The following is a 17,373-nucleotide window of genomic DNA, read 5'->3' on the forward strand; positions in this document are numbered from 1 at the left end:
GAAACCAGATTTTTTTTATTCCCATTTGCATTAATTAATCAACTTTTCTTCCTGTGACAAAAATACCTGAAAAAATGTAACTTAATGGTTGACCTTGTCTCATGGTGAGAGCAGCTTGAGCTATGGTGGCCACATCAGAAAGGCATGGAGAGAAAAAGAGAGAGGGAGAGTGAGAGGGAGAGGGAGGGGGAGAGGGAGGGCAGGGGGAGGGGGAGAGAGAGGGAGAGGGAGAAGGAGGGGGAGGGGGAGAGAAGGAGGGGAGGGGAGGGGGAGGGCATGGGGAGAGAGGGGGAAAGGGGGAGATGGAGGGGGAGGGGGAGGGGGAGGGAGAGGGAGAGGGAGAGGGAGAGGGAGATAGATTAACACTAACTCTACTCATGTACTCCTTTCCTTCACTCTGGGACTCCAGCCCTTGGATGGCACCCCCTTCCCCCCCATTTTCTGGATGGGTTTTCCAAGCTCAGTAAATCTTCTCTGTGAATGTCCTCACAGTGATGTCCAGAGGACCACCCTTCAGATGGTTTTCAATATCAATCAGACAATCAAAATGGGGCTACATAAGGAGGCACATGCAGCAAAGAGGTGTTCAAAACAGCAGAGTTCTTTGATGGAGGTCTAGGTAGCAGGCCATTTCTAGTGTCACTATGGAATATTCTGGGTATAACAATCAGGAGAACTGTCTTGGAATCTCTGGAGCTAGGGATGTAGGCAGAAATCCTTTGCTATGGAAGTTTTCTAGATGAGGGTCCTTAAGCTATGCCTGCCATACTTTGGTCTTGGGGTGTTCCTTTTTATAGTCCCAGTGGAGGCTCAGGAGTGACTGAGAACTATATGTGCCTGGTGCTCCTGGTTTGGGATTTTTAAAGGTGTCATTATTTATTGGCATAAAATAAATGCCCAGTTTGTGCCTCCTGGTGTGCTAGAAGATGGTGGGTACTGACCTGTATAAACAAGATGCAGAATCACTCATGTCAAGGGACTTGATTTGTCAAATGCAGCTGCTCAGGGCTAGGCAGAACCTGAAAAGTGGCTATTCTGTACAACACTGACTCAGGAGACAAAGATAATCAGCAACATAAAGGGGGAGCATGGGGAGAAGGGTGATCATAGGAGAAGAATTAACCCTGGCTCAGAGGCAGGTGGGAGGCTACAGTTAGTTCCACAGTTCTTGAAGATCTGCTTTAGGTCAGCAAGGGAAACGGCTTTCATGATGTACCTTTGAAAACAAAGGCTAGACCTTAGGTGCCAGAATGGGTTCAGATCTGAGATGGACGAAGGCAGGGCTCTCCTCATGGGTGGGTCCTACCTAAATCTGAAATTGTGGGCTGCATTCACCTTTGCTTCTGCAGCCAGGCTTCCAAGAAATAGAGTTGTGTCCCCTGGGCAATGTAGAACAGCTGGGCTACAGTGCTCCGGTAAAGAGCGCCCAGTTGCAAGGTCTTTTTGTGAGTTGTGGGGAGGATGTAGAGAGTGAGGAGGAGGAGGAAGAGGAGGAGGAGATGGTAGTGTCTCTCTGTGTGTTTGTGTGTGTGTGTGTGGAGAGAGAGAGAGAGAGAGAGAGAGAGAGAGAGAGAGAGAGAGAGAGAGAGAGAGAGGGAAAGAAAAACTAGATATTGAGATTTGTGTTTTTTCTTCTATGTATTAAGGGTTATTTCTTTAATACCTCTACAACAAAATTAAAATTTGTTAACTACAGCATAACTCTCTATTTTAAAGTTTCTTTTATAAAGCATAGTATTATTTTCTTTGGGTAAGAAACTATGTGCGCATGGGATTTCCACTTAAAGCAAGGTCTGAACATTTTAATTGCATTGCTAAACTATGGCCCCACTAAACAGTTTAACTTCTCTAAATCTTCATTCTACCCTACAAACCATCTGTCGACACAGTATTGTGTAAAGTTCTGCCAAAGTGGGCCTAATAGTCACACACACACACACAAACATACACACACACACACACACACACACAGATTGAGAGAGAGAGAGAGAGAGAGAGAGAGAGAGAGAGAGAGACAGAGACAGAGAGAGAGACAGAGAGAAGCCACTGGCATCACAATATCAAACTATCAAAGTTTAGTAGCAAGATGGGGGCGGGGCTTAAGGGCACCATATTGACTCGCTTTTCAAAATCGTCATCAGGGAACGCCAATGGAGGCGGGACCTGCCCAAGCCACGCCTCCGGAACGGCCTCCGCTGTTCTGTGACGCCATCAGAGGGCGCCGCGCGGGGGCGGGGCGCCGCCCTGTGGTGCTTCGGCCCTGTCTGAAAACCGAGTGGGCTCGGCTGGGAGATTACGCCTTGTTGAGCATAGTGGGGAGGGCAGGCCGGAGCATGGCGGACCAGATACCTCTGTACCCCGTGCGCAGCGCGGCGGCCGCTGCAGCCAGCCACAGACGTGCGGCCTACTACAGCGCCGCCGGGCCCGGGCCAGGTGTTGACCGGCGCGGCAGGTAACGGCGGGCCCGACCTTTCCCGGCAACGAGGGTCTTCCCTGCAGGCCCATAGTCCGCACGGAGCCATAGATCCCGGCGCGGGCGGGCCGCGGATTCCAGAGCCCAGGGCCACGGGCTGAGCCGCGCCCAGGGATTCGGAGACGCCGCCCGCCTCTCTTGTCGCTTCTGGAACCCCAAAACTTACTGTGTGGGCTAGCAGGCCCGGGTGACAGGTGCAACTCATCATAATGAGTGCGACAAACACGCCTTGCAGAGAGTATCACTGATTTTTCCCGACGTGGAGCGCATATTAGGCCCACTTTATACTTAGCCACGAGTGTACACAATACTTTCTGTCGACAGATGTTTTGGAAGAATAGAGTGAAGATAGAGAGGTTGAATTGTTTAGTGGGGCCATAGTTTAGCAATGCAATGAAATGCCCACACCTTGCTTTAAGTGGAAGTCTCATATAGTTTCTTACCCAAAGAAAATAATACTATGTAAGGTGCTTTATGAAAGAAACTTTAAAATGGAGAGTTACCTTGTAGTTGCTAAATTTTAATTTTGTTGTAGAGGTACTGAAGAAACACCCTTAATATATAGAAGAAAAAAAATTACAGAGCTCACTGAATATCTATTTTCTTCCGAATCAGAGCTTTTAAATACTTTTTGGGTTGAACATTATTTATTTAGAGATAAGGACTCACTGTGTATCTTTGGCTGGCCAAGCTGACCTCAAAGTCTCAGAGACTCACCTGCTTCTGCCTCCCCCCTGCCCAGTGCCAGGATTAAAGGGATGCGTCACCACACCCAGTCTTATTTCTGTTTGTGAAAACCAGGTGTTGAGTGTGCTTTCAAGGACCATCAGGATGGGCAGTAAAGGAACTGTGGGAAGTCTGGTTTTTGGCTGTTTTGAGAGACTTACAGGGCAAGTGTTTGAATATGTTATAGAACTAAATTGAATCTTGGTCCTTGTTCTTACTAGTAGTTTGAATTGGGCCCATTTCTTTCTCTACCCCCATTTCCTCATCTTTAAACTGGTGATTTGTATTTTTTTTTTTCTCATTGGGAACATTGGCTGTAAGGTGCCCCTTTTCTGACTGCTTGCTCACCAAGCTAGCATTTTCCTGTACTTGATGGCACCAGAAGAGTAATTGAATAGTAGTTCTGTAAGTTATTAATCTTAGGAACTTATTTGGAAATATGCTGCCGTGTAAAAGACTTCATTTTGTCATATTTTGGGTCTTCTTGCTTTATATATTCTGAAGCTCTACTGCTTGATGGATACATATTCAGGATCCAATGTCTAAGTTTTGGGTTGCTGCTTTTATTTTTTAATTTTCTTTGTTTCTGATTATTTTCTGTGTTCAGAAATCGGTTAGATATTAGAATAGTCACTCATGCTTTTTAAGATTAAGGTTTATATACTGTTACCTTTCTTCCTTTGTTCATTTGTTTTTGCTTTTTCCAGACAAGGTTTCACTGTGCAGCCTTGGCTGTCCTGGGCCTTGCTTTGTAGACCAGGGTGGCCTTGAATTTACAGAGATCCACCTGTCTCCGCCTCCAGAGTGCTGGGATTAAAGATTTGTACTATCACCACCTGGTTTAGTGTTACCTTTTAATTTATCTGCATCATCCCCACCCCCATCCTGTCAGCCCCTTTTCCTCCTCTCCCTCTCCCACTCTCCCTCCCTCCCCTCTACTCATTAGGGTCTGATAGTGTCGGTCCTGACAGCCTAGAACTCCTTATCCTCCTGTGTCCACACCCTGAGTGTTGGGATTGCAGGTATGCACCACTATGCTTGCTTAATTTGTTTAAAAATTAGTATATTAAGACCATTTATATTCAAGCTGATTTTCCATAATCAGAATCTATTTGTGGCATTTTATTTTCTGTTTCTTCTGAGTTTCATCCTAAAACCTTTTTTCTTTTCTTCTATTCTTTTGGGTTATTAAACAAACTTTTTTTTTTTTTTTTTTTTTTTTTTTGAGATAGTTTCACTTTGTAGCCCAGGCTGGCCAGGAACTTAGTACATAGCCCAGACTAGTGTTTAGCACTCACGGTCCTATTTTGACTTGTGTATAGTGGTTTTCAGTGCATTTCTTTGTATAGCTATTACTTAGAGTAGCACTGGGCATTATTACAGTCTGTATACATATACTGCATCCCAGTATACTGTTGATATTTTAAGGGTAAGATTTGCCTCTTCATGTTCTTTTATTCATTTTCTTGGTAATAGACTTGTAATGTTATATGTAAGTTTTATGTTTTAAAAGTATATAAATGTTTCATTTAAGTATTATTGGAAGTCCACATCCATTAAGTCCAGTGCTTAAATGATTCCCATTTTACCTGATAATATTCCTAAGTTCAAAAGATATGAATCTGGCAATCTTTTTAGACATATATTGTTACTCACTGTATTACAGGAGTATATATATAGGAAAAACCATTACCTTGCATGTAGTTTGGTAATGTATGGTTTCAGATACCCACTAGGAGACATTCGCAGGGGAAAAGAATAAAGAACTGTATTGCGATTGAGAATGACAGCCCACCCAGCACTTGAAAAGTGTTACCCTACTTCCTTGAGCTTTTGAGAAAAATCTATTGTCAGCTGACTTGTTTCATTCATCACTACAGCCTTTAAAGGAAAACTCAGGAGTTTGATGGTAGCAGTTTCACATGGATTTCTTTTGGCTTATCCTTTTTTTTTTTTTTCCCTAGTAAGACTTCAGAAGTCTTTTCTTGAGTCCCCACCCCCACCCCCCCATCCTGAGTGTGTTATTTGCTTGCGGTCCATTTCCTGTTCAGATTGGGCAGTTCTTGTTCTGGCTTCATGTAAACCAAATCTTCCTTCTGTTCTGCTTTTGAGCCCACCTTTTCCATTTTGAATTTTCAGTTGGTTCTTCTTCATGTTAGCTCTCTTCATTGGATTAGGTTTTGCATTCTTTACTCGTGATAGCTACTCCTGTTTCTCTCTCTTTCTTTCTTTCTTTCTTTCTTTCTTTCTTTCTTTCTTTCTTTCTTTCTTTTTCTTTCTTTCTTTCTTTCTCTCTCCCTCCCTCTCTCCCTGTCTCCCTCCCCCCCCCTCTCTTGAGACAGGGTCTCTATTATGTAGCTCTGGCTGTTCTGGAACTTTCTATGTAGACCTTGTTGCCTCAAACTCAGAGATGCACCTGGCTCTGCCTCTGCTTCCTGAGTGCTGTACTTAGTCTCTCCCTTATTTTTTTGAGGTAGGGTCGCTCGCTGAATTGGGCACACTAGCTGCCTGGGCTGGCTGAATAATGAGTTCAAATGTTCTGCCTGTCTTTACGTCTTTGTCTCAGGTTGTAGACCAGGCTCTTGACTGGTGTGTATCAGATATGAGATTCAGGCAGTTTACCATCTGCAGAGCATTTTTTTAAAATAATAGTTTTCTAAAACTCATGTTAGAATATTTTGTTATCTGTAATTTTGATGTTAACATCTCTGGATTCTGTTTTTCTAATTCAAGTTGAGATTTTCCTTTTATTCTGTTTTCATTGCATCCTAAACATTTTGAGTTTTATGTGATGAGATTTAATTCTTCATTTTTCCAAACTTCCTGTGATACCATGTTAGTAAGTGGGGAATGTGGAAGACACTGTCTTGAAGGGCCAGCTTTCTTGCATAGCTTGGACACTGGGAGGGGAAGGTGTCCTGTTTGCTCCCATTTGCGATGCCACTAGTCTTTGTCTGGTGACTGAAGCCTTAAAGCCCCAGGGCGGGGGAGAAACAGAGGTAGAGACAGATTGATTGATCAGGGCGTTGTTTGTCCATGTTTGTTAGTGCTTTTTCTTTGAGTTTTCTAAATTCAAAGTGGTGAGTTACTGGCTTTGCATAGAGCACTTGACATAATATAACAGCTAAACTTCATTGTTTAAAAAGAGACTCATGCTGAGAACAGATGGGTGTTGTCTGATTATCTGCAAAAATTACTGTTTCTTGGTAGATGTAACACAGATTTTTATAATGCTGGTTTTCTTATTTTGAGGATCTATACATAATTTCATTTGAATCTTAAAAGTTTTATAATTATGATCTAATATATTAGTAATTATAAGGATTTTTTTCTGTGATAATTACAGCTGAAGGGTCTGGCTTGTTTGTAGTATTGGCGATTGAACCTAGAACTCTGGTAGGAGCATTCAGTCTTACAGTGAGTGCTAAGATGATGCTATTCTACTTGTGCAGTCCCAGAGTTTTCTTTGGGGTTTCAGAAATGTTTATAGAAGTTAAAAAAGATTTTCATTGGAAAGGTATCCATAGATCACCTTGAAAATAAGAAATTCTTTATACTCATCAGAATAGGCATGTTTCATTTAGTATTCACACATCTCAACGTATTAGTGTGAAGATAGAATTGATAATAGGGCCCATAAAAATTATAGGTTACTAGATTTTGAGTCCCTAGCTAACAGGTCTTAAAGTTTTTGTATTGTGTTTATTTAATATTGGATATTATTCTAGTTGGATATATACTTTCTTTTAGTGTATAGTATTGGTATAATTTCTTACTCTAGAATATTTTTAGGTTTCTTATACAACTTTTTAGAAATCACTAATTTATTGGGGGCTGGAGAGATGACTCAGTGGTTAGAAACACTGGCTTCTTTTGCAGAGGCTCTGGATTCTATTCCCAGCATCCCATGGCAGTTTACAATCATCTGTTACTACAGTCCCAGGGGATCCAGTACCCTCAGGTGGCTTTTTAAGCACCAAGCACACATGTGCAGAGGCATACATGGCAGACAAAACACCCATACACATAAGAAATAAAATAATAAAAAATGTCAGAGACAAGAGAGAGGGGCAGTAGGGAGGGAAGGAGAGGGAGGAAGAGGAGAGGAGAGAGGAAAGAGAACTAGCTCAAGATTGTAGTCACTTTTCAGCTTGTTCCTTGCTTTTTCCAGCCAAGACTGTGGCCTATTTTCTGATACCATCTCCTTAATTACTTTGATGGTGATGGTGCTGATCATTACTGTTTTAGTTTTAGTCTGTTTTGTGCTACAAAACAGACTGAATATGAAGGGCAGAAATTGCTTTTTTAACAGTTCTAAAGTCTATGTGGTTCAGTGTTAAGGCAGATCAATCCAAGCACATCTTGCTGTTTTTTTCTGGGTGGCAGAAGACCATGAGAGAGCCACTGCTCTTTCTGGTAGCATTCACCCTTTTTGAGGGTACCCTCCTGACAGAAATGTCTCTGGTTATGGTTTGTGCTGGCTAGTTTTGTGTGTCAACTTGACACAAGCTGGTGTTATCACAGAGAAAGGAGCCTCCTTTGAGGAAATGCCTCCGTGAGATCCAGCTGTAAGGCATTTTCTCAATTAATGATCAAGGGTGAGAGCTTGTGGGTGGTGCCATCGCTGGGCTGGTAGTCTTGGGTTCTGTAAGAAAGCAAACTGAGCCATCCAGGGGAAACAAGCCAGTAAGAAACATCCCTCCATGGCCTCTGCATCAGCTCCTGCTTCCTGACCTGCTTGAGTTCCAGTCCTGACTTCCTTTGGTGATGAACAGCAGTGTGGAAGTGTAAACTGAATAAGCCCTTTCCTCCCCAACTTGCTTCTTGGTCATGATGTGTGTGCAGGAATAGCAACCCTGAGACACAGTCCCATTGCCTGACACTGTGGCATGCACATTAAGCTGCTGTTATACATTTGGAGAGTAGAGAGAGAAAATAAAAGCCAAATATGTACATGTTAATAGTCATGCCTGATCTCTAGTGACCAGTGGGACATGTGGCCACCTATGACCATGGTACCTTACCAAAAAGACCAGAGTTGGAAACAGCTTAGATGCCCACCACTCTCCCCATGTGTACATCCTGCATAAATGGTCCATGATTCTGTGACCAAGCAACTTCTCTTTAACAGCAGTAAAAACTTCAAACCCCTCAGTGGCTTGATAACCTCAGGAAACTCTCCTGTCTCTTGGTATCATTGTTTCTATAAATTTGCACTTTGTCTTTTCATGTATTTGGTAAGTTTTTTGTACTGATTGTGCTGCTACCTTCCATAAGCCATTTTCATGGCTCAGGGGACAGAGTGTTCCAGCCCTAGTACCCTTTTTGCTTTCTGCTCTTATAGGCAGGGGAAGCTGGGTTTCTCATCAGCCTCTTAGTAATGGCTCCTAACTGTTACTGTTGAACTGTGAGGCTCCATTGGATGGAGGACATATGCATATTTCCCTACACAGCACTTACTGGCTGAGTTGTTTTTCTTCTTTGTTGGTATGCAGGCAAAGGAGATTATGGTATTTATTCTAAAGTTTTTGAACATCAGATGTATTTTAGAATAATGTACTTCAATATAAATTCTCAATGTTTTCATTCAGGTAGAAAAAATAGAGCTGTCAGATGCTTAAGGTACATGTACGTGTAAGATGGGCAACCCTTGACCTTCCTCCCTTACAGTCATGGAAACACTATGTCCTGCAGTACTCGAGCAGTCTATTGAAAGCCTGTGGCAGTAGCTGAGATGGCGTGTCCTCCTCCTTGAATGAGCAGTACACTTACTTGGGTCCATGTCATTGCTTCTAGTTTCTTTGTTCACATTGTTTTTACTCATTTAAAAAATGTTCCCAGAATTATACTTAATTGCTGGAAACGCTGATTTCTCTTGAGTGACAAACCAATTAAGTGTATATGACACCAGGCAACAAAGACATTTAGGATTCTATGCTTATCCTGCCTCTGGGGGGAAAATCCATTATTCATTATCTTATTGTTTTTAAATACTGAAGTAAAATTTTCAATACAATAGGAAAATTGCTTTGTAGGGGAATAAATTGCTCAGCAGTGCAAAGGCTACATTTCTGAAGCCTGGGTTATTAAACTTGGTGTTGCTCATTTTCTCAGCCTCCTGAGCTCCTCACGATGTTTTTCTAGTGTTAAAGTTGGTAAGACTGACTTTTTCAACAGGATCACTGAGAGAAACTTAGTGGAAAAAAACAAAAACAAAACTCAAATCTTACTTTATATATATTAACTGGTATTCTGAAGTTTGATTGCATTTTGGATAAATATTCATTTTTCTACTTTATGTAGAAACTTTGTTGACATAACCTTACGTAGGAAAAGAAAAAAGACCTTTTCAGCGAAAATACTTTTTCAGGCTCCTTTATGGATTCCACCCCTCCCCCCCAATCACCTAAAATGTATTTTGTAGAAGATTATATGGAGCCAGTAAGAATGAGTTCACAATTTGACTGGTTGAGGGAGTGTTTAAAGAGGGTGGGAATGAGTGCCATTTCTCCCAATGAATTTATGCTTACATCATCATTCTTGGTGGCAGTGAGAGCCAGGGAGATGGAACCCACACTGTTTCCTGTAGCATCAGGAGCTACTCAAGAGACTGCTCTCTACAAGTCAGGATGCTCAACTTAGGCTGCAGAAGAGAACTTCAGGACAAGTTAGCCTGAAGTAGAAAAACTGATTTAAGCCAGGCATTCGGAAGGAAAGACAGGCCTAAAAGAGCTTGCTTAGTGACAGACACATGTCTTTAATCTCAGGACAAAGGAAGTGGAGGCTAACCGATCTCTGAGTTCCAGGTCAGCCTGGCCTACATAGTAAGATACTGTCACACCCACACATGCATGCACAAATAAGTAAGTAAGTAAGTAAGTAAATAAATAAATAAATAAAACAAAACAAAACTGTATTGGGCTCCTCTGCAAGCCCAAGGAGATGGAAGGACAGAACCAGGTCCTAAAAGTTGCCCTCCCTCTACATGTATACGGACATGTCTATAATAAGAAATTAAAGAAAAGGATAATATTACATGCCCTTAAATGGGCATGGGCTTCTCAAAACAGTTTCACTTAAGTTTCTCAGTAAAAGCTATCTACATGATTTTTGTGGCTTTTGAAATTATTGTGAGAAATTTAAAAATTTAGTAAAAAGCAAGTTTTAGTAAACTTTAAGGAATCTTTCTTTAGAAAATGAGATCATAGGTTGAGATATGTTTTAGTTGGTAGAGTGCTTACCTAGCTCTGTGAAACTGAAGCTCTGGTTTCTATCCCTAGACAGCTAAAACTATGGGGGTGACACAGGTGGTGCACACTGGTAATCCTAGTACTTAGGATATGGAGATAAGATCATGTACATCTACATAGTGAGTTGGAGGCCAGTTTGGGGTACATGAGACCCTGTCTTAAAACTACCACCCTCCCCCATCCAAAACCCCAGCAAATAAAAGAATGAGATCATAAGGTGGTTTCTGAGGTACATTGATAGTTTATAGGCTCATAAGATAAATAGGCTCACAAAGTTCAAAGGACTACCTTATTATATAAGCAGATCACAGGCCAAGACATGTTTTTACTGAAAACAAGGTTCATGATCTTGTGAGCCCTTCTTGATTCCCAGTTAGCAGGGTTTAGAGCCCCTTTTCTATGGTTAGTTTCCCATTTTCCTGCTCTGTTACCAGCCCATTATATGTGTGTGTATGTTATCTTATGTGTATGAGTGCTTTGCTTGCATGTATGTATGTACGTGTGTATTATGTGTCATGGTGCCTAGTCAGGAGAGGGTGTCAGATTCCATGGAAGTGGAGTTATGGACAGTTTTGAACCCTATATGAGTGCTGGGAACTGAACCTGGGTCCTCTTCAAGTGCTCTTAACCACTGAGCCATCACTTCAGCCCTTCCTGATACATTTAACCAGTTCTTTGGTCATGAGTATTATAACCTTTTCCATTTCTTTGGTTCTTTTTTAAACATCTCAGTGTGGTTACAGTTGTCTTTTTAGGTAAGATTGTGTACATGTTTAATTCCATGGGTAAGGTTCTGCTCTTTAGTAGCTGTATATTACTGTATAGTAACAAAAAGGCTTGTAATAAATCTTCACAAATTGTTCACTATTCCTACCAACGATGAAGAATGTCTTACAAGACTACTGAGTATGTTAAATGTTAAGAATTATTTTTTAAAATGGTAGGTAGTAGTGCATGTCTGTGATTCCACCACTAAGGAGTCTGGGGCAGTAAGGTCTCAAGGTTATTTAAGCCAGCCTGAAGTATATAGTGAGCTATATAGTCAGCATTCAGACAATAACAGGAATTATTTTATCCACTTGAAAAACAAGGCAAAGCACATTATTAGTCCTTTTTAGAAACAAATTATTCTCAGGCTTAGAACTTCTAAGGAATAGTAATAATTTGAAATGAACCTAAAACTCCTTTGTGATGCTCCCTGGTATTGTGTGTCTTGTCTATGCTTACCTCTTCATCCCCAGCACTTGTACATTGCTGCCCCATTAGTCCTCATCTTGAAGGCCTCTGCTCTCTGCTCCTCTAGAACCTTCATTAACTGACTGCTTTTTAGCATATGGGGAAGTACATCAATACTGCTATGATGATACCTGATAAAAACAAAGAAGTGCTTATTTTGGTCCTGACAGTATGATCTATCCTCCGTGGGGGGGGGGGGGAGAGAGAGAGAGAGAGAGAGAGAGAGAGAGAGAGAGAGAGAGAGAGAGAGAGAGGGGGGGGGGGAGGAGGGGAAGGAATGTGAGGCTCCTGGCCACATTGTATCCACAGTCAGGAAGCAGAGAGACAGTGTTGGAATCCGGCTTGTCTTCTGTATATTTCCTGTAGGACCTTAGTCTGTGGTATGAATCCACTTACACTGAGAATGGGTTTTCCCTCTTCAGCTAAACCTCCTGTGCGGCATTCTCCTCATGGATATAGGCAGACAGCAGAGATTACCATCACAGGAAGCCTTCCTGGATTTGTTGTCTTTCTAGATGTCTCTTTGCGAGTGAGTTGTTAGTTTGTTTTTGTTCTGTGTGTTTGTGAGCTTCCTATGAGCAGGGCATATGTGCTGGTTTGATGTGTTGTGCTCACTGCCTAGGACAAGTATAGCATATGCAGGCACCGAAGTGTCTAGTACTAAAGTACTAATGTGCTTAAACATAGTTTGTGAGTTTGCCTGTATTTCTTTGTGAATTGCCTTTGCTCATTTGTCATCTGTAGTGTGCTATAATATATTTTTTGAAAGAACTGTTTATAAAGATGACTCCCATCCCCACCCTGTTTTCAGAGCTGCAGAGCGCAGGCGTCTATAGTGCCTGCCTGGAGTGCTTACTTTAGCCATTGCCATCAGGTCACCTAGTCTCTATGGCTCTTAATAGAAGAATGAGGAGGTCCTTTGCATTCTGCTTTTTTAGTATGTGACATATTCTCTAGGGTAATGGTTCTCTACCTACCTAATCATGTGACCTTTTAATACAGTTCCTCATATTGTGACCCCCAAACATAAAGTTATTTTCATTGCTACTTCATAACTAATTTTGCTACTGTTATGAATTATAATGTAAATATCTATGTTTTCTGATGGTCTTAGGTGACCCCTGTGAAAGGGTCATTGGACACTCAGGGGTCATGACCCACAGGTTGACAGCCACAGCTCTGTGTGATTCTTGAATTAAGTTGCTCTTTTGCTTTTTGTGTAAGGAATTACATTTTCCTCTTTGTCTCATCGGTGATTAGTTTGTGCCTCCACAAAGTGTGTCTAGATTTCAAAGATATCTTTCTGTTGCTGTTTAAAAAAATAACTTCTGGCAAGAAAATATGCGTGGTATGATTTTCCTTCCTTTAAAGCTGCCAAGTCGGGTCTGGGTAAATAGTGACTAGGTCGCAGTGGTTGACGGTACAAGTGTGCCTTTATCTCTTCTTTGATTCACTTTTCTATGAACACAGAAGAGTTGTGGCTTAGAGTGGCCCTGGCAATTTCACATTTGATTTCTATCAGTTTTGTAGCATGTGCTTTGAAGATCTGGTGCTAGGTGCATGCTTGTTTAAGGTTATTAGATTTTATTGGTGAATTAAGCCTTTTAATTTACAATAGCCCTGTCTAATTAAAAAAAATACTTTTGGGGCCTGGAGCGAGATGACTCACCTGAATTCAGTTCACAGCACACATGTTAGGCAGCTAACACTCTTGTGTAACTCCAGCTCCCAGCAATCTGAAGCCTCTTACGGCCTCCCACACTAAGTGGCATACGCTCACATACATATACACTTAAATAAAAAGAAACCTTTAAAAAGTCGTAGTTTTCTTAGTTAATACAGCCGTGTAGCTTTCTTTTGAGGAATCTTCACACCATGTCATTTCCATTCTTTTTTTAATTTTGCACTCCTACGCTACTTACTCCTTTATTTAAGGCACCTCCTTTCGATGGCCATTTTTGTACTCCCGAGGCTGTCTGACACTGTGCAATGACACTGTTGGAAGACTTTTCTTGTCTCAACCAGGGCTGATGCTATTGGTATTTAGTACCTAGAACTGAGGTCCTTTTGAACTTTCTGTGTGCATAGGACAACACTCTATGCTAAGGGATATGTGGTCAGGATGTAGATTTGTGCTCTGTTGAGAAACCACACTTTGAAGGTCACAATATTCAAAGCTAGTTTAACAGAGCACCTTGAGCATTGCCATCTTCCCACCTCATGAAAAACCAGAGGGTCCTCCACGTCTTTCGTTCCTGTTGTTTGTTGTCTTCAGATTTGCAGTGGGACTCACCCCACACAGCTGTCATTTTACGTTGCACAGCTCTGCACATGTATAAAGAACTTTTGTTGTTGTTGGCTCTTAAAATTCTGAATTTCCTCTGGATACTGATTTTATCTTGAAACTTTGCTTAGCATTCTTTAGGGCAGAGCTGCCCTATGCTCTCTTGGTTTTCCTGCATCTGAGACTATTTTGGGTTGTTGGATATATGATTCTGTCTGGTATAAGCTAAAGTTTCCAGAAAAAAAGAAGTTACATCTGTGTACAAATGTTACAGAACTAAATGATTGACTGGAACTTAATGATTATGGAGGGTTATGCAGGAGTCCCAGAGCCATGTCGTTGGTTCCTGCTTCAGTTCCTTTAGAGCCTTTTATTTCCCATTGTGTGTCTGACCCAACAGCCTCAAACATTTTTTAATTTTTTAAATTAGCATTTTCAAACAATTTGGAAGGTACTTCTTGCTTCCTTGTTTCCCTCTGTACACTTCTACTTGTCCCCCACCCCCCACCCCACTGCCCAGCCACACAATCCTCTTCCCACGTTGATGTCTCCTATGCCTTGTTGAACATCCGTCTTTTCCTCTCATGGTCTCCTTTCTAGTACTGCAGCCTCTATATATGTCCCCCCTAATAGATAAGAGTTTGCATGGGAGAGAGAGCATATGATTTTTCTGAGTTAGCTCAGGTGATACATGCCCATTTAATGCATTTTCCTGCAAAGTTTCTTTTCTTTTACAGCTGTACTAACCCCATTGTGATATATGTTCATCGTGGGTTCTGTAATGGCTGAAGTAGTTTCTACTCTTCCCAGCCATGGATAAATACAACTTCCATTTTTCTATATTCTTCAACTTTTGTTGTATCTTTTCTTGGTGCCATTCTAACTGGGCATCTTGAAGTAATTTTGAATGGCTAACAATATTGAGCACTTCAAAATACACTCATAGGCCATTTTCACTTCTGTGTTTGAGGACTGTCCATTCATTCATTAGCTCTTCTGTTGATTAGCAGCTCTCTCTCTCTCTCTCTCTCTCTCTCTCTCTCTCTCTCTCTCTCTTTCTCTGTATGTATGTATGTATTTGTATATATATGTATATATTATACAGTGTATATATACATATATATATATATATATATATATATATATATATATATATATATATATACATACAAATACACACACACACACATATTCTGAATAATCCTGTCTGTCGTATATGTGGCTCAGCTTTTTCTGGCAAAGTTAATTCTCATACCGTAGGTTATCTGCTAACTCTGTTGACAGTTTTCCCTTTGTGAACAGAAACTTTTATAATGTCATATTGTCTCATTTGTAATTCTTGGGGCTATTTCCTGTATCATTAAAGTCCTGCTCAGAGAGTGCTTGCCTGTCTCCATATTGAGTTGTATTCACTATCACCTCACTTGATTTGTATCTGGGTAGACCTTTAAAATTTATACTTTGAAGATCACTGTTTTCTACTGATGTAAAAGCTAAGTAAGCATCAGATGGCATCTGATCCTACAGAAGATTCTTTCTCATGTTTTGCTGTAAACAGCCGACCTGTGGTCTCCATCAGTGTTTGGTAAATGACATAGATAATGACTTTGTTTCATAAGACTAAGGTCTTAGTGTGTCAGTTTCTATGGTGGAGCTTATTTTTATAGGCAAGGAAAATCCATGTTCCTGGATTGTAGTCACCCACTGGACTCAGAACAAAATATCTCTTACTGTCTTTGGAGTAAGAGTTGTGCTTTGGGACAGTAAAGTTCTTTTCCTTTGGCTTTTAAAAAAATTATAGTTCCTCTGTCCCAGAGCTTCCATTGTCTTCTGGAGAAGCTTGCAGGCGTTTAAATACATGTTCCTCTACATCCTGCCAGCCATGTTAGTGTGGAATACTTCTTTTATGTGGAGAGTAGATTTAGGTGCTCTCTCTCTTTATTGTTGTACTTGTGGGTCCTAACTGGTTCTGCTTGCCTTTTGTATGAATCTGGGATGAAGGAGTTGGGGTTCAGCTTGAAAGATTTCTGTTGGGCTTCAGAAACTCAGGGGTATGGTTCATTATTTTTCAGTCTGAGATGATGCTTTCTATAGAAGTCCATTTTAAAATTAAATGAAATAGCAACTGATGAATCACCATAATAGTGTCTGAAGAACTGATTGTTATCAAATGGTAAGTTTTTTAGTGTCAGATTATGTTTGACTGAGGACAGTGTTGATGGTAGGCTGCTGGTTCTTTAATTTTAAGAGTACGGGTTTGGGTCATAGTTTAGTGGTAGAGCACTTCCTCTCATGTGTGAGGTCCTAGGTTCAGCCCCCAGTAACATACACATGTGTGTATATGCATGCACTCAGGTACACACTTACCCATGCACCCCATGTACACATGAGTACACACAAACACATGCACACATACACACAAACACACAGACTGTTGAGCTTGAAAAGGTATGCCAGTTGAGGTTTTTTCATTGAGTATAAGTTTAGCATAGATATGGCAGAGATGCTGTCTAAGTGGGACTGCCGTGATTGTATCTCTGACTACAAACCCCTACGGTGCTCAGAATTTCATTAGACAACTGTGCTTTCTCAAAAGTCACCTTCTAGAATGTTGATGACTGTACAGTTGTGTAATATATCTGATGTAGCTTTTTGGCTAAAAGTAATACTCCAGGTTATTTTCTTACCAAGCTGAATGCAGTGAGTGGATTTTAGATAGCCTTGGTCATTTAGTCACTCAGCTGCATTCCTTGGAGGTCACTCTGATATTAGAGCATGAGGACTGTTAGCTGCTTCAGCTAGCACAGGCTTCCTTGCACAACCTTTTCCTTACCTATTTACTATGGAGAGTTAATATCCCCTACCCCAAAGGGAAGTAATATCATTATGTAGTAGGTTTCTGTTTTTAAACAATGGTTTGCTTCTGTTGAAGGCAGCTTAGTTTGAGAAAAACAAAAAAATGATGTCTTAGTTATATTTCTGTTGCTATGAAGAGACAGCATGACCAAGGCAACTTAGAAAAGAAAGCATTTAATTAGGGGCCAGATTACAGTTTCAGAGGGTGAGTCCAAATAACATTGTGGCTGGGAGCTTGCTAGTAGGCAGGCAGATATCTGATCTGTCTGTCGGTTAGAGAGGGAGAGAGAGAGGGAGGGAGAGGGAGAGGGAGGGAAAGGGAGGGAGAAGGAAAGGGAAAGAGAGATTGATTGATCTTGGCCTGGTCTGGGCTTTTGAAACCTCAAAGCCCACTTCCAGTGGCATACCTTCTCCAGTGTCACACCTCCTAATCATTCCCAAAACAGTTCAACCAACAAGGGACCAAGCATTCAAACATGAGATTTTGGAGGTCATTCTCAATTCAAATCACTATAGGTAATGAGTAAAATTTGGCCTAATGTTATCTT

The 17,373-nt window shown here is 41.2% G+C and overlaps 1 protein-coding gene across 5 annotated transcripts in view; it reads left to right on the forward strand.

The window, feature by feature from the left end:
* The first annotated feature begins 2,222 nt into the window (after positions 1–2,222).
* Atp9b (ATPase phospholipid transporting 9B (putative)) overlaps positions 2,223–17,373 on the forward strand; it is a 221,512-nt gene continuing 206,361 nt past the window's right edge. For all 5 annotated transcript variants that reach the window (XM_052155254.1, XM_052155257.1, XM_052155255.1 and 2 more), the window contains exon 1: positions 2,223–2,452. In XM_052155254.1, the coding sequence (XP_052011214.1) occupies positions 2,334–2,452 (119 nt within the window). In that variant the 5' untranslated portion in view covers positions 2,223–2,333. The remainder of the gene's footprint in view (positions 2,453–17,373) is intronic.

The sequence above is a fragment of the Apodemus sylvaticus genome, chromosome 13 (assembly GCF_947179515.1).
Source record: "Apodemus sylvaticus chromosome 13, mApoSyl1.1, whole genome shotgun sequence".
NCBI lineage: Eukaryota > Metazoa > Chordata > Mammalia > Rodentia > Muridae > Apodemus > Apodemus sylvaticus.